General features: G+C 38.1%; 1 protein-coding gene across 10 annotated transcripts in view; it reads right to left on the reverse strand.

The window, feature by feature from the left end:
• The window catches only part of UNC79 (unc-79 homolog, NALCN channel complex subunit), a 112428-nt gene extending 91462 nt beyond the window's left edge, over positions 1–20966 (reverse strand). For 5 of the 10 annotated variants that reach the window (XM_026849018.1, XM_026849015.1, XM_026849017.1 and 2 more), the window contains exons 1-7: positions 18419–20966; positions 15596–15716; positions 9518–9822; positions 5938–6108; positions 2902–2994; positions 1625–1680; positions 867–996 (exon numbers count right to left, since the gene is read on the reverse strand). In XM_026849018.1, the coding sequence (XP_026704819.1) occupies positions 867–996; positions 1625–1680; positions 2902–2994; positions 5938–6108; positions 9518–9764 (697 nt within the window). In that variant the 5' untranslated portion in view covers positions 9765–9822; positions 15596–15716; positions 18419–20966. Of the gene's footprint in view, positions 1–866; positions 997–1624; positions 1681–2901; positions 2995–5937; positions 6109–9517; positions 9823–15595; positions 17488–18418 lie in introns of those variants that run through there. The other 5 variants (XM_026849014.1, XM_026849019.1, XM_026849012.1 and 2 more) reach the window with 5 other exon arrangements.
• Positions 20967–20993: the final 27 nt, after the last annotated feature.

Consider the following 20993-nt stretch of genomic DNA (forward strand, 5'->3'; position numbering starts at 1 on the left):
TTAAAAAGTCAAGAAAAATCTATCAACCCTTCAAGGGAAGACAGGCTTAGCACAGATCAGACAAACAAGTATCAGGAACATTCAGGATGTGCTTTAATTGGTCTAGGGGGTCTTCTAAGGTATCTCCTAACCCTTCATTTTTATTACTTAAAATGTCTCATTCTGGTCCAGAAATTTTAAAAGTGAACAAAACATATCCCATATGACAAGAGATTATTTGAAATAGATTGAGACAGGCAAGTGCAAAATCAAGTCATGAATTGCTGCTAGACAGTCTCCACTGTAGCAGCACAATTCCATCAGTATCACTGGGGAGTCTGGGAGACAGAGGACTCTGTACCATCTGCCTACTCAGCCCCAGCTGCATTGCTGACTTTGTCTCTCATTTTCACCCTATAGTCAACCTTGAGACTGTATAATCCATTATACTGACTGCACCTGACATCACCTGACTTTATTTTGACAGTAACAGCCAGATAAGGAATCTTAGCAACAGCAGCAGTGACAGCAGCTGGCGCAACAAAGGTAACCAAAGCAATAATTGAAAGGAACGTAAGCCAGAACCCTTGTGAGGCCAAGGCAGCAGTTTCACAGACCATTTGGTATACTGTACTTATTTCTTCTCCTGTTCTGGTTTAGTCAGTATTGGGTGTAACATATATTTACTAGATACAATCAGAGTTTTTAATTTTCATAACATCTCTGAATACATAGAGAAATGAATATTGTATATACTTATGAAAGTACCAACTTATCAAACAAAAGATTTCAAAATACGTTACAGAACCGTAAACACGTGACATTAACACACTTCTGATTATTTCCTTTGTATTTATTTTGGCCTATACAAAACGAGCTGCACTGACCTGTGTACTGCAGTCCTCTGTACTCACTGATTGCCCCAGGGGGTTTCAAATTGGGCCAATAGTGAAATAACATTTGTACTGCTGGAGGTTTAACTTGAGATGGTCCATAAGCTATCACATATAGCAAATCCTAAGGAAAGACACATACAAAGTGTTTATTTTGAAAAGTAGCAAAACACAATTCAATAACATCACTTGTGTTCAGAGATATCTGAACACATAAAACATATACATTTCATGCCTTTGTACACTCTTACAAGTAAATTAGATGACTAACTTTAACTGTTCCCAACTGGCTTCTGGGTTTGGATCAGAGCTTCCCACAGCTACCACCCACACCGTGTAGTGTATTAACATATAGCAAATGAAGCCTCTATCTAGCCATGGAGCAGAGAGGTGCAATATAGATAAACAGCTGGATCCAGATAAGATTCAGGCTAAGACAATATTCACAAATAGTCCTCATAAAAGTTCAGTCCTACACAAACTGAGAAGATTGGTCATTATTAAAATTTCTGCTAACTGGAGCCACAACCACATAGTATTTAGGAAACAGAGCTCTATTCTACAAAACATGGAGCTGCTTCTGTAAACTAAAAATCAGAGGGACCTCTCTCTCCATAATCCAGAAGGAGGACTGGATACAAAGATAATTTATAACTCCTTGGCACACAGTCAGTTCAGTTTTCAAGCCATCTGGTTTTCATTACCATCCAATTACAGTGATTTCCACAAAGTATATATGATCATAAACTTACTTTCCATACTTCTTGCTTATATTTCATAAGGCATTCCAATAATTGGCAGTGATACACTGAGAGAGAAAAGACAGTACAGACATAATATTGAAGTGGAAACTCGAGTTACAGAAGTGATATAATTAGCTGATTGTCTTTGTTTTGTCCTTCCAAAACTCTATACCTCATTTAATTACTTTTTATCTTAAAGGGTTTGCTGAAGAATCATTGCCCTGAGAGTCATGATAGAATATGAATATGAATATGAAAATTACATAGTAGTAACTTGATTTTGTCAAGGAATGCAGTAAAATAATTAGTATTATGAGTATTATGAGTGTGCAGCTTTTTTCAAACACTTTAGTTTAAGAATACCTGCTAATTCCCTTAAACTTTGTCCCTCTGGTACAATGTAAAGCTGTAAATGAGCATCCTACCATTCATCTTGAGGCAGTAAGGAAGTCACATGTAACAATGCATTATTTTAATTATTTTCAAATAAACTACTTCACAAGTTTGACTTCCCAAAAAACATGGGGCAACATTTTCCTCAAGTGGCTGGAACATGGAATTCACAAACAAAAGAACATTTCATGAAAAAGAACTAACTTGTGTGAGTAGCTTTTAAAAATGGTGTGCTGCTTTCATTTACCACTGTGAACTACGTTAGCATGATGTGACAGTTCTCATGTCCATACTGCAGTGTGGAGTTCCTACACACACAACATCTACCCATAAAACAGGAGATAGTTGACTATCGTGCAATGTAACAGCTCCCTCAGGTTAAATTTTGTTTCAATTTGGTTGTATGATCCCACTGATTTAACTGGGACTGTGTCTAGCCTTATTTAAATTCATTATTTAAACTCATTATAGTTCTACTGAGCCTGCAGCCAGCATTACCTTTCTTCTTTAAAAAATAGTATCAGTTGTGAATTTGGTGGGATATGAATCATAGTATAAGACAAACTGTTACTATTAATTTCCATAGTCAAAATTTCTTTCCAACACTAATGTTATCTATCAACACTACTTTCTGATGTCAAGCAAAAGCAGATCAGTCTTCAATCCCGGGTCAAATCCTACTTCTTCATCACAATGAGATCTTTTATCTACATAATGACTACTTGAACCATGATGCTCAGAAATTACAGTTTTGACTAAAATCTTCTTCATCCTGTGTTGGATGGTGAGACTGATTTTTCCCCATCTGGAAAATGATTTCTCTGATTGCATTGGACAGTACTTCATGACTTACTTTTATAGAGAATGTTACCGTGTTGCATGTTTACACATACCCGGGTTTGATGTGTACTGCATTGCAATCATTAGCATTGATGATGCAGATAGATTGACATGTGCTGGAACACCTTCTCTTTTTGAGGATCCCACTTAAAAGAAAGGGGAAAAAAAAAAAAAGAAACATTTTCCATTGTATAACAAGGAAAATTAGGCAAGAATAGCATCTAACTGATTCCAACTGATACAAAAAAAATTCCTAAGGTACCCTTTCATTAAAAAAAATTTTAAAAATCCAAAAAACCCTAAAAATATAGAAACATTCTGTATTGAAGGTTTTTTTCTCCTGGAAGGAGAAAGATGACTAAGAATATGGTATTGATTCACAGAACCTGGTTTTCCAGATCAGTAAGATTTCATTCTCAGAGCTGCATTAACTAAAGACAAGGATCTTCTCAGGCACTGACCTTCAGTGCCCACAGACTAGTCAAAGTAATGTCATTTGTATAGTCAAGTGCACCTAGGGCTTGGATTGCAGAAAAGGTAAAGAAGAAGTGGAGGGTAAAGAAACATGGAAAAAAAAAATAGAGTCTGCTGTTGAGGTACATTAATGGAAGGGTTGGGCTGATGGTAGCTGCTGGCTGTTGGTGTATGGCACAGATTACTTCTCAGGGAGCACATGGTATGAGTTCAAGTTACAGCTACATACCAGCAAAATTAGTCCTCCTTGTTATATGAGCTGTGCTAGGATAATGATAAACAGTAGCACAGAAGTGTAGCTAGGCTGTTGTAACTTTGATCTCACACATAAGGTGGCTAGAGTTCCTTCCGGTCTCCTACAAAACGGTTACTATTAAATTGTATCCTTGGAAAAACCCTGCAAAGTGTAGGTGTTTATTTGCCGAACTGTAATATAGCAAAATGGCTTTGAGGGCAACTTCCTACAAAGAGATGTGCGATCTATCTTCCCATTCTCACTCACAGCTCTTTCCCAAGCCTGGCTGCTTGGGAACCAAGTATTTGGGATAGAAGTACAGAACTGTAGCTACCAGTTCAGTGAGATGCTTTCATCCCTCCCATCTGGCTCACCAGCTGCTTACACAATCTCTTACATCCTCCCTTTTGGTTTGATTTAGAGCTGAACACTAGGGGAAGGAAAGGCACTCACCTTATAGAGGGGCATACGATTCCTGGTTGGGAAAGGCTAGGGCACTAATTAAAAGAGCACTCAACTGCAAAAGAAGAAGGGAAGGGAAAATGGAGAATTCCTCTCTTCTATCCAGTACTTCTCCACATGACCCAACATTACTTTGGGTCTCTTCACTGAATTTTGTTCATCTTTTTTGAATCTCATCCACAGATGTAAGAGCCTCCAAATTATTATGGCAAGGTCTATTTGTATGGATTTAAACTGCAAAATACTCAGCAGCTCTAACCTGGCAATTAAAATGTGGCCATCAGAAGAAAAGTAGAACACAGTACTAGAAGCCAAATTTAAAGAGCAGCAGACTGGTTTCATACAGACATCTAACCAAAACTGAGGAAAAAGGCAGCATGACAAAGGTTGCTTCCATTTTCTACATGACTGCAATCTCTGCCAAGGGCAGTTAGGAAATAGTATCTAAATAAACCAAGAATTTGGATCAAGCAATTGTTTGGAGAATAGTTTTATAGATCTGAAGATAGACAGGACAGGACAAGCCACCTACATCAGCTGTTCTTTAACAGGTAACTGTAATGGAAGGAAAAGGAGTTTAATGCAACATTCTGGTCTTAACCCAGAGAGGATCTACTGCACATATGTAAGAAATATATCTTAGTAATTTTCATTTACATTAGACCTGTCAAAAGTAACAGAGAAAACACCATTGCAATGTCTTAGAAGGGACTATTTTACATGAGGAAACTGAGGTACAGAAGGGTTAAGGAATTTCTCCAAGATCACTGACTGGTAGAGCCAGAAAATGTACATAATAAATTTCCATGAAATCTTAATCTCAAAACACTGGATAATGATTCTTTCTATGTTCTAACAGCACCTTTTACATGCTTAAATAACATGAGTGTTGATCTCCGTAAAAAAGTGGTTCATGTTTTTCCATAAAGGTCTGGAATACAAATAAGAAAGAGACGTCACAGAATGACGGGATGGTTGATGTTAGAAGAGACATCTGGAGATCATCTCATCCAACCCCTCTGCTCAAAGAAAGGTCAACTAGAGGAGGTATCAGGACCAACTGTATTTTGAACATATGCTAGGATGAAGAATTTACAATCTCTCTGGCAAACTGTTCCAGCATTTGATCACCCACACCATAAAAGGCTTGCTGGTTAAAACTGACTTTTGATATTGATCCGAATGCTTCCATCTGCAGAACATGGTTAAATGTCTCACTACTACTGAAATCCCATCAAGCTTTTAATCAGGTACATAGACGAGCATTCAGAACACACCTGAGGATTCACATTGTGGAGGGATCGTGAAATTATGTAATCACGTGACAACCTCAGGGATAGGAATAAAAAAAGAAAGAAAAAAAGGCAGGCAAGCACTGTCAGATTCAGTCTTAACACTTACTGATAGGAGACATTACAGGCACAGCTATTTAGTACAGCACTTAAAGAGAATATGCCAAGAAGAGAGGGAAGGAGAAAAATCGGAAACTCATCAGAACATCATTCATTGATAAGAGTCATTCTTGTACATCCAGATATAGTCCAGATTCAAAAATTATGGTGTTATTGCATCTATCGTTTCAGGCGCAGTTTCCCCACTGATTTTGTATTCAAAACTCCCACTGTTGGCACTGAAAGTTCTGTGAGTCTGAAAACAGTGTGTTTCTTAAATAAACTTCACCTTTTAAATGAAGGAAGAATTCACACAGTAACACAGCATAATACATAAATAAAAATTATAGAAATATTTCCCTTTGAAAAATAGTCACAGGGTATTATTTTACACATATACATACAACAGATTGATATACCATTACAATTCTATGCCAGATCAAACTTTGACTCCTACAGGCTGATACTATTATAGCAGTGCATCATGTTTTCTGAGACATAATAATACTACAATGAGTTCTACTTACATATAGCCATAGGCAGAAAAGATGTGCTGAGATACTCTATAATATCCTTGTGCAGAAATGGAGGAAAGGTAGCTAGTGTTGAAATCATTGTATAGGGTAAAGTACTCAAAATGTCATCATTGAGAAAAGGAAGTAAGCATGTAGTAGTGTAAAAAATTGATTGCCCAAGATCTGTTGAATAAAATAAAAAAATACAGAATCATTACAATGGAAAAGTAATTATGAATGTGTACTTTTTAGTTTACAAAACTATTTTAAAAAATTACATTTAAATTCAAGTTTTCCCTTCAAAGTAATTTGGGAAGTTAATTACTATAGACAAGATACTTCACTGATCATTTTTAAACCCCTCCTAAAATAGAGGGAAACAGCTGTTCACCAGTACTCAGAAGAGTTTGAAGGGAATATGAACACTACAGCCAGTAAAATAATTGATGAAAATCAATGCTGATTTTAATCATACAGTGATTAACATACAATGGCCTGCATTTAAGCAGAGATATTTTTAGAATCAGAATTTGATATGCACTTTCGTATTGAAAAGCCTGCTTTTCCAAAAAGCATTCCAGTCTTTATCAGTTATAGAAAAATAAGATCCTGATCTTTAATTACCCTCAACAGAGCTGCAAAGTGTCCCCCTCCCCAGAGAGACTACAGGAAGCAACACTGTATTTTTCAAATAACATTAAACTATGATTAAACTATGGATCTTGTAATCCTGGGAAGCCATTCAGGCCAAAAATGCCCAAGGCTTAAAAGAAAGTATTTATTAAGGATTTCCATATTTATTCTAATTAATTATACTGTAACTCTTTGGAAGGGATACTTAAGAATGTGCAACATTTCAAGATAAAAAGGGAGGGGATAGGTTATTGTAGAATCTTTATACCCTCTTCCAAATAAGGAACTGAGCTGGGGCAAATAACTCTGAGAAAGATTACAATACTCAATGAACCTCAAGTTTGAACCTATATGATGATCCCAATACATCAGAAAGCCTTTCCCCTGCATGAGAGGGATTCCTTTCATTACTCACTTTGTAATCTTTTTTTACACAGGCCTTCAGTCTCATCTGCACAACTAGTATGATTTAAAATTGCCTCTGTAAAGTGCTGAGATCTGTAGCTGTAAACATCATGAGTCATAGTAAGAATTAAAATTAGCACTCCATTTCAGTGGTTCTGGCAAGTCTTCTATGCAAGGGTCTAACCAGACCCTTAATGCTAGAGAGTGTATATCTCTTGCAACACATATTCTCCAGCTAAGCATCAAGAGTTTTGTATTATCTGATTGCACAGAAGTTCAGGACCACTTAGTGCACCAGCTGTACTTACCCAAACACCACTGATCGTTCCAATAAAAAAAATATATATATTTAGTCAAATGCTAAACTGAGGGAGAAATAAATAACACATTGTATTGCAACATTTAATTCTCTGTACACAGAATGATAAAAATTAGCAAGTGTGACCTCCCCTTGCCCCAAGTATGAGTCAACCAAATTATTCCTGGCAGATACTTATCTAAACTGTTCTTAAAAATCTGCAAGACAGGCCACTCCTCCTGGCAATCCATCCTAGTGATTAACCATCTTTACCATAAAAAAAGCCTTTTTTTTCCTTTTTCTGAAATTTCCATTGCTGCAATTTAATAGCTTGGTTTACTTTCTTTCTCCTCGCAGCAATCTTTACATATTTGTATATGATAATCATGTCTCCCATTTTTCTCTAAGCTAAACCAAGTTCTTTGTTTTTCCTCACTGTTCACATTTTCTAGACCTCAAATAATTCTTGTTTCCTTTTCCTGGACTCCTCCCAAATGGCCCATGTCTGTCTTCATGCCAGGTGGACAAATCTGAAAATTTTAGTCCACCTGAGGCCTTGCTAGGGCTGTTAGAATGATAAACAAAATGCTCTGGGTGTCTCATACATAGAACACCTGTTCACATATTGTTAGAATAATATTACCATATTACTGACTTATGGTCTGCCTCTGACCTACCTAACAGCCAGATCTCTCTGCAGTACAGCTTCAAGCTAGTATTTCCCCCATCTCATTGCTGCCTTTGATTTCTCCCACTTCCAACACAGTATTTCACATTTCTCATTTGAAGATGTTGTAAAACAGAATGGAATTTACCAACATCATTTTGAATCAGATACCTTTCACACAAAGAACATGCTATCTGCCATCTTGATAACCCCTGTAAACCAAAGTGCGCTCTCATTTCTATCAGTCAAGTAAAAAAAAAAAAAAAAAAGAAAAAAAAAAAAGATATTTCATAACACTAGACCCAGCACAGACTCCTGTAAGATTCCCACTTGTACAGCCCTCCAGCTGACAAGAGTCTCTGGTGATTACTCCTGGAGTGTTTTCCTCACTCAAGTGGGGACTGTATGTCCCAGACTGCCTGTTAGAATGTCAAGCAACAAAGCAACAAAAGCCTGACTAAAGACAGGAAAATCCCACCAGGAGAGCCATTGTGTTGTCATAAAAAAAAAAATCATGTTTGCTCAGTGTTATTTGTTCTTTACAGGTCTCCACTGGTTCTTAATTACCACCATGTTACCTATGTATTAAAAGATTGTTTTGATAATTAACTCCACCATTCTTAAAAACTGAAATTAACAAGTCTATAATTTACTAGGAGGCCCCCTCTTACAAAATCATTTCATTTCCTAGTGCAGTATCCTTTGATTCAAAACATGATGCTGCCAACTCAACAGAAATTCAGGATTTAACAGAAACAACCTTCCTCCAAAAGAATTTCAGCAGTGTATCAGATTGCTGACAATCTTCCTGTACTGAACTGTGTAAGTAATACACCCTGATAACATGGTGAAAATTAATGTTTGGCTAATGTAACATAAGGAGAACATTGGGCTCCTGAATCTCAGTATGGAAAGCCACAGGCTAACAAGCCATACATATGCAGAGCTTGAGGGAAAACAATACAAATAAAACTCAGTCACAACAGAAAAAAAAATCTTGTGATTAACTAATTTGAAACATAAGGAAACACGGCTTTTCTGTAAATCAGAGATATTGCTATCTTTTTACCCAAAAATATTTTAGAGCCATCTCAAATCACCACTACCATGGTTTTCCTTCAATTAAATACATGCTATGTTCTATTTAGAGATGGACCTTCACCAAAACACTCAATCTGCATATTTGTTACAGGCCAGATACACATTTGCAAACAATTTGTGCCTTTTTAAGAGCTACCCCAAGAAGACCAGTCTGAAGATATCCCAGCAGATTCAAATGCAAAATCCAGATTTATTTTTAGACCCATCTACATTATTTTTGTTATATACCATTGTATTTTAGTTACATACCAACAGCATATCACTAAAAATCAGACAACCTTAGAATTCAAACCCAAATCCACAGTAAGCAAAAAAAATCTTTTATTTAAGAAAGTCAAACCAAACACTTGGATATAAACACATCCCAGAAGATTTGAATTCCAGATCCAGGTCAGTTTAGGCCCATCTCTTCTACTGCATTTATGCATCATTCATGGATTCACAGCACTGAAGTTAAGCGCACTGGAAGGGTTCAAGGGCCTGCTTACCATGTTGACCATGTTGTAGCAAGGGAACTAGATCCAGCAGTGTCACCAGTGTCACGTAAAGTCCTTGATAGTCCAAAGATGGGTAGTCTGATAACTGAGCATCACGACTTTGCTGGCCACGTTCAGATGGAGCATCTCGCAGGACGCTGTAAAGGAGGGAGCGAGTAACAGTAGGGTTGATGGAACTGACCTGTGGTCTTAGAGATGGGGTGAGTGGGAATGGCACAGGAAAAAGACACATGGTCATGGGCACTGTCAAATTGGAGGCATCTTGATTCTCCTTCTTCCCTGTGCGGGACAAAATGCTGTTGGGGGGACAAAGAAAAAAAAGAGACAACAAAGACACAAAGAACAGCACATTACATTGAAATGACACTATAAAACAAATAATAAAAGACCAGATACATCCCACATAAGATGCAATTGCTACCAAAACCATCAAGTCTAAAAGTCTAGCAACCATTCACTTTCATGCTTCAAGATAAGAGAATTAAAAATTGACATCTAGGAAATTTCATTGCATCTCATGTGTTATCTGGTTCATAAGGAGCAAAAATATAAAAATGCATGTTTCAGTGCCCTACCCATGTTTCACAGTTAAGAAAAATTCTGAGAATTACAAGTGTTTGCTATGGAAAAATAGCTGTGTCACAATAGGCTGGTATCTTACTCTGAGATTTTGAGAGATTTTTTTTTTCCCCCTATAATCTTTTGAACCAACTGACTGAAAACATGCAAAATATAGGTGTGGCACTTGCAGAAACATGTTTTAGCAAAGAATAAACATGTGTGTTTGTTAAGATAGTCTTAAAAATCACATGTTTATTGCATTAAAATAATGTCTGTATGTATTTTATGATACTGTTTCATGACCACTCACTCAGTATCATTTGAGATAATGAAGTTTAAACAGGCACATGGATTTAGAAATAATATAATATTTCTAAAATGTTAACTAAACTACATTTGGAAAAGTTGTAAAATAATATATAGTAGATGGTCTTTAGCATATGTTTGTGAGCTAATGATAATGGTTGTTTATGTGTGTTTTTAATTTTGCCCATGTTTAGGGAGGAAACATTTTACTTTATGAATACAAACACTCCTTGGGTAAATAGTTACCTTCAAAAATCTAAGGGCTAAGCAAGCAAGACCAATTACGTAACTGCAGATCAGACAGTATGTTACCATACATTCCTGCTGTTACTTACGTTATTATTCAACAAAAATCTCTATAAACTAAAGGAGAGATAATTTCAAAAAATAAAAAGGATTTAGTGGGAATCAAAATAGAGGCTATACGTCAATCAGCTTGTTATGTTGTTTTAAGAATGTTGTAAACATGTTAATCTAATTTATTCAAAAAAAAAAGACCCACTATTTTAAATAGAAATAAATTGTCATTTAAGCAGTGTTATATTTTAGTTATCAGACAATTAGAGGGTTACTTCATAATCTTCATATGTGCCTATAAAATATAATAAACCTTTTAAATATATTAAACCACACACAAAGCCTTTTTTTTTTTTTTAAGCACATTTTGCACTTCTCAGTGACAGCAGTTGCTGTTGGTTTAACTCTGTTCCCAAAGTCAGTGTTAAAACTTCTAAAAGACAAGTCAGTGGCATTAAAACTTCCACTGACTAATCAAGAGCAGAGTTATGCCAAGAGGGAGCACTTCTGGAAACCTCTGTCCTCTTTTAACAGTATAGAAATCCCTATTGTATAATCACCTTAGCAAAGATATATCTTACCTCACAAGGCAATTCACCAATTTACATGAGTAAGTTAAACTCTTGCTAAGGTGCTTATAAGAGAAGATGTCATTCATTTGCCATATATATATAAAACACTCTTACAAGCACAGTTCTATGCTAAAGGGCTACTATCATATCACACTTGCAGTCAGAGATAGCAGACATAGTCTGTTTTAAGAAACTACATACTTTTTTTTCCCTTTTTTTATTGTGCCTTACATATTTGGCAGATTATTTTGGTTTCTGTTACCCAATGTCCAGTATAAGAAATGCGGTGACTGTCATGACAGCATTTATGAAATCATATCAGAAAATCACCTAAGATCTAGTATGACTTTAAAAACAAATAATCAAGAGTGCTGATTCCTTTTAATTTGCTTGATGTTCATTTGCCACACTCTGCAGCTCATGTTTAGAGATATGAAGGTACTAAATTATATTCCTTCCCTGTCTACCAACAGATGATACCAACTAACTCATCCCTTTACTTGCCAACACATCACTTCAAGCACATTTATTTCCATAAAGGATATTACTGTATTAATTTTTCCTTGCTTTGGAATGTGTAGTGATGGAGAGCTTACTCTATTGGCTTCCCTTCCTTTTAACAGGGAGCTATGGCCCATCTATGGATTAGAGGCCAAAGCACACCATCTTGTATCTTGATCAGGGCATCCTTCTGTTCACTTCAGGAACAGCAATGAGACCATATCTAAATTCCAGCTGCAATCACACCAAATTTAGGAAAAATAAAAACAAACCAAAACCAAACTTTCAGACCCAGGCTTTTGCCTGAACCTTGTTTTAAAACTAATAAACAGAAGAGTCAACACTGAAAATCTAAGAAGTCCCCTAAGACCAAGATACAATGATTGCAGTTTGCTCCTGCTTCTGTTCAAACCAAGTACTGAGAACTCTGAGTGTCTGCTGATCATAACTCCACACTGAACATGCTCCATGACAAGTGACAAAGCTACCAGGGCTTTTTGTAAGATTCATAACATCTTTGCTGAAGATCTATCCCAAAAACCACTGCCTTCCAGGAAAGGTTTCCTGAAATGCCTGCAAAAGAACTGCATCTCACCTAGGCAGCAAAACAAGCTTGGCCATTAATTAGCCACTGGGCAATTACAGCTATTCCTTATGAAAAACATTTCACTTGGAGAAAATTCTCCGTATGTCTTTCTAAGAAAATGTGAAAGAATGAGCTGTTCTGCAGGATGTTTATTACGTCTTAGATCATTCCTCAAATGAGGGAGAAAACACTGAAAATGAGCAGGGCATGAAACAAATTCATGCTGTAATGTAAAGAAATGCTTTTGCCCAAAGAGAAAATTAAAGAACTAAATGAATCAATGTGCTATGCATTGTGTATGGTGATTTTATGTGATGTTTGTTCATAGAAATAAGGAATTTAATTTTTTCATCCATTCCACATCTGTTCCCCCCACCCCTGAACTTGTGATTTATTGAGGCTATGTACAGAGCAAAGGAGCAAATTAATCCCTTGTGCAATCCAACTATAGCTAGCAGAATGACACCACATATGAATGTGATCCAAAACAGTGGGCATGCCCCACTGAAAAGAACACAGTCAATGTGTCCATTACATGGAAAAGTAGAAAGTATAATAAACAGTAAAAGCTGCATCTGTAAAACCCAATCATCATATGAAATTTTCCAACTAATCACTATTCCTCCATTACTCCTATGACTATATATGTTCATCAAAAAATGTTTGTCCTAAAAAAATTCAGCTGCAAGGAGAGTACACATCAAACTGGGAAACGGTTTTTAAAGTTACTTTAAAACAGTAGATGATCACAAGCAACCTATTCTGAAGACCACACCTAAAATCTCCAGAAATCAATGGGCATTTTTGCCACTGTTTGATGAGTATTCTGTTAGCAGCCCAGTTTCATTGCATATGCTCTGTCTCAAGCTAGAAAGATTATTCTCTGCCAAGTACTTCTATCATTGATGTTAAACTTTGCACAATGGAGTCTCAGTGTAGGAGGCAGAAAGAAGACTCAGCATGCAGAATATTCAAAGAAATTTCTGAACACACTCTTCAGAAGGGTTCTTAACTAGTCAGTTTAGTTTTAGGGTAAATCTTGCAGAGATCTGCACACAGTGGGTGGGAGTTTCCTTCTTTCCATCTGCCACACTAAATACAGGGTGTGTTTTGTTTTGCTTTTTTATCCAGCTTCTTTCTTAGTATCAGAAAGTGTATAAACTTATACAGGTTCAACCATAGCATTCGGGCTTTGACCCACAGTTAAAATTATCCAGTTATGGGGATTTAGAATGTGGATTTGACCTTGCTGAATATCAGAACTCAGTCCACTTAAATTTACATCCAAACCCTGGCTTCAATTTCTGCTGCCCTTTTAGCTCTGAGGCTGCTCAGATCCCAGATCATGAAGGGCAAAGCCATTTGTGTAGACCTGTGTATCAGATACGAGTATCACTTCTGCCCCATGAGGTTCAGCATTATCAACAACAGGATTTTGGTTCAGTCCCATTCTGAACATAAAATAAAGAAATTGAGTTGCTCAATTGTGCAATTGCTGCCCTGATTTCTTATCTGTTCTCATAGTTGCTAAGTATAAAGCTTTTTCAGTAAGTCTAGAAACATCACTGCTCGTGAAGCGTGAAGAATTTGTCCCACAGGACGTCAGCTCTACTGCTTAGAAAGATGGAGACAACAGAGTGGTATAAAGCCACTTCCTTTAAGCAGCAGACTCTAAATCCATCCTGTCCCAATAAACTTCTGCCCCAAAAGAAACAAATCTCATTATAGCACTTGGTAGTTACAGCTAAGAACGAAAACATTCAGAATCAACTTTCTTGCTTTAACATCTTAAAGGGCCATAGCATTTAATCAAAGGTTGTTTCATCACACAGAACCTTACTTAAATGTGATTTAAGTCTGTGTGTTGTGCAAATAATCCATCAAAACAGCCTGATGTGGGAACAGAGCCACATTTCAGAGGTATCTTTAGTGACTCTTTGAACATTTTTTCCCTAACTGCTGCAATATAATTAGACAAAATTTTTAATTTCCTGATCTTAAAAAAAAAATCCCTACTGGTTCCCATAAGTTTCTTCAACACTCAAAATTATGAGGGAAACAAATTTCACAGTGGTTAAACAATTCTACTCTTGAAATTTTCAAAAGTAAACAGGAGGTTTTTAAGTTTGCAGTGAACAGGTTTTCCACTGATAGTAATTTCTGTCTACTCATCTTTCCTTCTTATGAACAAGGTCAAGAACTTTGACACATCCCATGCGCTTTAAATTAACCTTAGAACAAACTACTGTCATTCTTTCGAGTTTAATTTCTTGCTTCTCAACTTGTATATATCATATGGGTATGTGTACAAATATATACCTTAATTGTATTTTGTTAATGTTTCCTCATCAAATAAGGCAAATAGCTGTATTTTCAAAGTATCTTCTGACAGCAAGGACAGTCTTTCCAGGTATAAATCAGGAAACTATGCACAGAACTGCAGCTCTAACTGCATTTTTCTGGACGTGAAAACTAGTGCCAGCCAAAACCTGGGCAGACAAAAATAATCTCTTCACTGTCAAAAGCCATTTTAAAAACAATTTCAAAATACGAATCCACTAGGTAGCACCATGGAACGTATGCCATTCCTAACTCAGTCTCCCAATTTTTCCTATCTTTTTAACAAGACAAGAGGTAGTATTTCCTATTCAAAATGTACTCCATAATCATATGGTATTTAGTACTATATATTATTACTAAGTATTGCACTAAATCAACATCCCGGATCAGAATAGTCCTGACCCGTTGTTGCCATCCGAAGCCAGATGTGTATATAAACTTCATGTCTATTCATATTGTTATAAGGGACTGAACCAGAACCCGAACCTGACAGCCAGCTGAAGTATGGCACCGTAAGAACCTAGTTCTGCTCATCCAGCTTACTGCTCTAGGATCCTGAGGCACCAGGACTGTCAAGGAGGTCATGAGTACACACATCTAAAACTCTAAAGAGAGATCACAAACTCCTTTTCTTCACAATTTCAGCATATTTGTGCATTCAGCTGAGTGTTAGGAGGGCCAAGCAAATGTGTAATCAACCAAGTTTATTTTAGAATCAGCCACTCAATAAGCAGCTCAACTGGGCAAATTGGGCAACAGCCACTGAAGAAATTAATTCATACCATTCTTTTCTTAAATTATGCTCTGACTCTTTTTGGCTGAGCATTGACCCATTAAATCTTGCAAATAATTCAAAGTCAATCGATTCTTTAGCTCTTTTCTTCAAGAGCATTAGTTAAAACTTACCTCAATAACGTCTGAGAAAAGTATTTCAGAGTATTTGCAATGTCAGTTCCAGAGGGCACAGGGTAAATGTTGTGGAGAACCCGATTGTGATATTCCTGAAGGTAACGGATTTTGGAAGCAACTACATAAAAGACAAAAAACAAACACAGAAACTTTCATTTAGGTATTTTGCAGACTTTGACAAAATCACATCTGTTCCTACCATTTCTGGGTTTTGGGGTTTTTTTTAATTTAAGAATTTAACAGTAAAAAAACAGAAAAGTCCCTCCCTTCCTTCTATTTTTGCTGAACAAATTGAACACTCCAGTGCCAAGGAAAGCATGGAAGTGAATGCCTGCATCTGTTAGACAAACCTAGTGCTAGCAAATTTATAAAAAAAAAAACCACCCACCAGTAAAACAACAACAACAAAAAACCCTCTGCACTTCTTCCATGTCTCCAAGCATCTCAATACTGATTTATAATGAATGAGTCATTGGATCACAGGAGGTTCGTGTGAGATGGTTAAATATTTCTACAGCCAAAGCAGAGATATAAACTAAGACAGGGAAAGCTTATATGATTTACTTTAGGCCATACATTTACTTTATGCAATGAACTAAAGATATGAAGAGATCTGTGCTGCTTAAGTGTCTTAGGAAGTCTGATCAAGCAGTTGATGGGATTTCAAAGAGCAACAGATCTACACGTTTACTGAAACCATTTTTTTATTGTTTTACAAATAATAGTGGATTTCTTTTCTAATAGAGATCCTTGTTCAGTATTGGAAATAAGTGATTACTCACCATAACTGCAATGCTTTACATTGCCTGTATGGCCCAAGACAGTCTTATCAGTCACCTAAACTCCTGTTTGCTCTGCTCAGGCTAATCAACTCTGTTGAGGAAGAGTGCACTGGCTGTGGCAGAGAGCTGAACCAGCTCAACTGTGCTTCCAACTAGACTGCTCAGCACTTGTTCACATCATCACTCTGTGCAGGCACGGCCTCAGTGAAAGCAGAGCTGGCTGACTTAATCATGTTAGAAGTGCACCAAGACTGTGTAATAGGCAGTTAAAAGGGGAGATGCTTCTGAATGACTTCAGCCCTTGAGCATACGGATTATGACAGTCTTTCACTATACCAAGATATACCTTGTTCCCCTACAGGACTCCTTCAGCATGGAAGATAAAACATGCTCCCTAAATGAGCAATTAATATTTTGCTTTATTCTCACTGTCAAATAGCATTAAAGAATGAATACTATTAAGTCCTCCGCTGAACAGAAGAGCATTAACTTCATGCCTCTCACTGCTGCTATATCTGCATTTCGATTTTTTTCTGTATCATTGACAAGTTGAATGAGAAGAGGCAACACTGTATTCAAGTCTGAGGGACAGACACCAAGAGCAAAGTGTCTGCAACTGCTATTGGAGGCTCAGCTTGAGATACTGAGAGACATTTTGTGAGTATAGATGGGAGTATGTATTGGACTTTCACATCTAACAAACAAAAGCACCTGTGAGTGCTCAGTCATCCAGTGAATGAGGTTTGACAATTTCAAGTCACTTATCCATAAAATGACGAACACTCAAATAAACATCAAGGAAAGAATACGGTTTGCTTGAACTGTATGACAAGCAACGCAGTCTTCCAGCACCCAGTTGCCCTCATGATCATCATCCTTTCTCCCATTTCCAACACTACTGACCATACCCTCCCAATTTCAGCAGCAAGTGAAGCTTCTACAGACAAAAGTCTCCCTCACAATATTATCCTGCTTCATCACATGGAGAAAGCCCCTCATGTGACTGAAAAGGGCTGGGGTCTATGGTAAAGCAGCAAATAAAGATGCTATTAGTGACACTGTCATAATGCATATGTAAAAGTAATCAACTAAGGATGCATAAGCAACTTTAATTATATTTCTTCACTTTTAAGTGTTTTACTTTACAAATTTATTTTAAGGTGACATTAATGGATAATTAAAATCGATCACTACTTTCCCCCCCCCCAAAAAAAACTGAAAACATTAGTTGGGTCACATGGACTCAGATTGCCTCAGTATATGTAGAAGAAAAGCTGAGAACCTTTCAGGCCACCATGTAGGCCTGTGGTATGTGAACTGTGCTCTGCAGGAGGTTATTCCTGCCTCTGTGAGACAAGCCATAACTAGCCTCCTACACACACCCAAAAAACCCTGGAGGTTTCACTCCAGGTTACAGAACTTTATTGTAGCAGTCCAAGACATGTTTTCCCCTCCTCATCCCATACCTCACTCCTTCCCACTATCTCAGTTTTAGTTCCAGATTTGCAGGTCAGTTTGCCAGATTATTTAAGGATAGACACTTTCTTTTTTTAGCTGTTGTGAGGATCCCTATAAAAACTATTCTAGATTAGGTTAGATTGGGCAAGAAATCATTTCATAAGTGTATTTTGTGATGATGCTTTCTCTCACCAAGGAAAAAAAAAAAAAAAAAAAAAAAAAAACATTTCACAGTACCCAACAAGGAACAATTCACAGCAAGATGCACAGTTTACTGTGTCTGCCATGGTTTGCTGTCGGATATCTGCAAGTGAACTGGATAAACAAAATGCCAAAGATGATGTCAGAACTCAGGTTTAGATTTATTCTGAAGAACTGCCTGCCTCTTTACAGCTACTTATTTTCACTAAAGGGTATGAGGTATCTAGAATCACCTTTTTTTTTAATGAAGAAGGAAATCTATATATTCCTATTAATCAGCACTGTCACACAACTCTATCAAGCAAAACACCAAAACAGAAAATTTATTTATAAAGCCTAAATATCAACATTAGCTTTAGGCTGAAGGTTTTAACCTCACCTCTCAGTTCTGTTTTCTAGAGCACTGACAATTGGTTCCCAGACCACAGACCCCAGAACACAAAGAATCTTCTGGAAGGGTGCCCCAGAGCAAAACTTTGCCAGCTTTCAAGATACAAAAGTGTGTGAATGACCCAATTTTCTGAGTTTCTGAGCACCCAGAGATACACTTCAAAAAGTAGTATCACTCTGTGGAAGTACTTTGACATTGTCACAGGGTCATGACATAAACGAATTTTTCAAAAGAAATAAAAAGTTATTCCAGGATATTTTGCTGGGTATCTCTTCAGGATACACACAGACCTAACGACATTCCCCAACCCTCTTGTAAGCACTGACCGAATCAAGACTGAAACCATTAGGAGTCTTTAGAGAGGGTCTTGGTTGCTCCACTGTCTTGAAGAACAGAGTGCGCATCAAGCACTGCTAGGACATTACTTACCACATCTAAACACCAGTTACTGCTATTTAAGGTGAAGAACTAATTTTCTTTGAATACAATAAAACATTTCAGGCATGCCATGATGAGTCAAATGATGAAAGTCACCATCAATACCGCTGGTATGAGATAGGAGATGCAAGTGGTTACAAAAAAGGGAAGCTTCGAGACAATTTCCCAGATTGCCACCATTTTACCTCTTGTTCATACAACCTGCCAAAAAGCTGTGGCATGGCCACAGATTCATGTTTAGACCAGCGCCGCTTCTGTTCTGATCAGTCTGTTTCATCATTCATAGTATTTCACTGCTGTTCTTGGTAAACTGAGATTCATTACGACTTGTGACTTGACTCCTTCCTGAGACATTCTGGTTCTTGCCTGTCAGTCAACGAGGGCAGAAGCAACAACAGCAACAGCTGGGGTTTGAAGGTTTGCCTGGTAGTAATGTATGCACATCAATATTATTCTTGTTGGAGTCCATCAACATTTGTCACAAATTGCAGGAGAGAGAATCTTGAAGTTATGTAGAGACATAGACATTTTGTAATGCCATAATAGTCAGGGGAAACAGCCTCGGTAAACAAAATGCATTCAGTAGGTTAGAACACAGAGGTTATGTCTATTAACCCAATACTCTACCTGGAGCACCACGAAAAGGAATGTCATGAGGTGGAAAGTTCTGAAATCTGAGCCCCAACTAAATCTTAAAATAGAGAGCAACAGGGACATGCCAGGCCAAGATGCAGTGTCTTGAGCAGTACAAGGGGATAAAAAGAAAAAAAAGACAAGGATAAAATATGAAAGAGAAGCTCAAACAGAGCAGACCAAAACCACTTGGAATGGAAGAACAGAGAAGGCAGAATAGAAAAGGAAGAAAATGCCAAAGGCAATGTTGGGACAAAAGGCAGCAGAAATTCTTACACATGCCAGCATGAAAGAAGCATAATTAATGTATAAGTACCACAAGAAAGAAGAAACAATTACAGAACTCAAGTAGGGGGTGGGGAAAGCAGAAAGAACAGAACAGTACAGATCCAAACACCGCACACTTCAGGGCTGCTGCATGGTCAGAACATTGCGTCTCTATTTATGAGGCCAGAAGTGCATCCCTACAGCAATAAATTAGCATCCACAGAATATTTTAATAGCAACACTATTCATCACTCTTAATAAGCAGTAAGCCCTAAAGGAAGAAAATACAAGTATTCTTTTCCTTAGATCTGATAAGCACAGGCATATATAAATAAAAGGATCCTTCCCAGTGACCTGAAGGAAGGAGACAGCAAGTCTCAGCATGTGAGGTGCCAAATCACATCATGTAATCATGACAAACATCAATCCAAACTACTGGTCACAGACTGCCTGGCTCACAACAGTGACACTGTAGCAGAAGAGAAAATAGATTTAATATGGGCAACAAGCTCAACTACCCTGGTATTTTTTTTTAAGCCTCCCACCAGGGCTTTTGCAGATGTACCAGCTGGTAGCAGCAGTAACAGCAGAAGGGAACACTAGCATGGCCCTGCCACTGATGCCCCAACCGCCGTGTGTCATCCGATCTTGCTCCGATGGGATCTAACATGGTGGTTGAAACATCCATGGCTGTGAGGAGGCAGGCTAGGCACTGGGCAGGGGGATGTCGGCACTTGGGGGGCTCCTGCTGGGAGACTCGGAGCTGTGGCATGCAGCGTGTAGGCAAGACAGTAACACCCAGTTTACGTTCAACGGGCAAGAATGACAGCACACCTCCCTCCTCACTCCATCTCACTGCAAGACCACCCTCAAGATGGCAACACATGGGCCACCTCCAGCCTCCCGTCAGATCTCCAGTCCCTCCGGCAGCTACATCCTTCGGGACAGGGAGCTGCACCGGCAGACGAAGGAGGCTGGACCCTTCCCACCGTGGGTACAAGGGCCAAGACGTCGGTCTCAATCTTAAGTCTCATCCCTGATCCCTCCTTTTTCGCCCTCGGCCCCCGGCGCTGCCCTTGCACAAACACGGCCGGCCAGACGAGGCGAAGCGCGGGGCGGGCGGCGAGATGCGCCGAGGGCCGCCGCCGCCAAGCACCCGGCAGCGGCGGAGACAGAAAGAGCCAGAACGAAGGCAGCCCTCCCCCCCCGCCCCTTGCACTAGCTG

The sequence above is a fragment of the Athene cunicularia genome (assembly GCF_003259725.1).
Source record: "Athene cunicularia isolate RWA chromosome 5 unlocalized genomic scaffold, athCun1 chr5_part1, whole genome shotgun sequence".
NCBI classification, from domain to species: domain Eukaryota; kingdom Metazoa; phylum Chordata; class Aves; order Strigiformes; family Strigidae; genus Athene; species Athene cunicularia.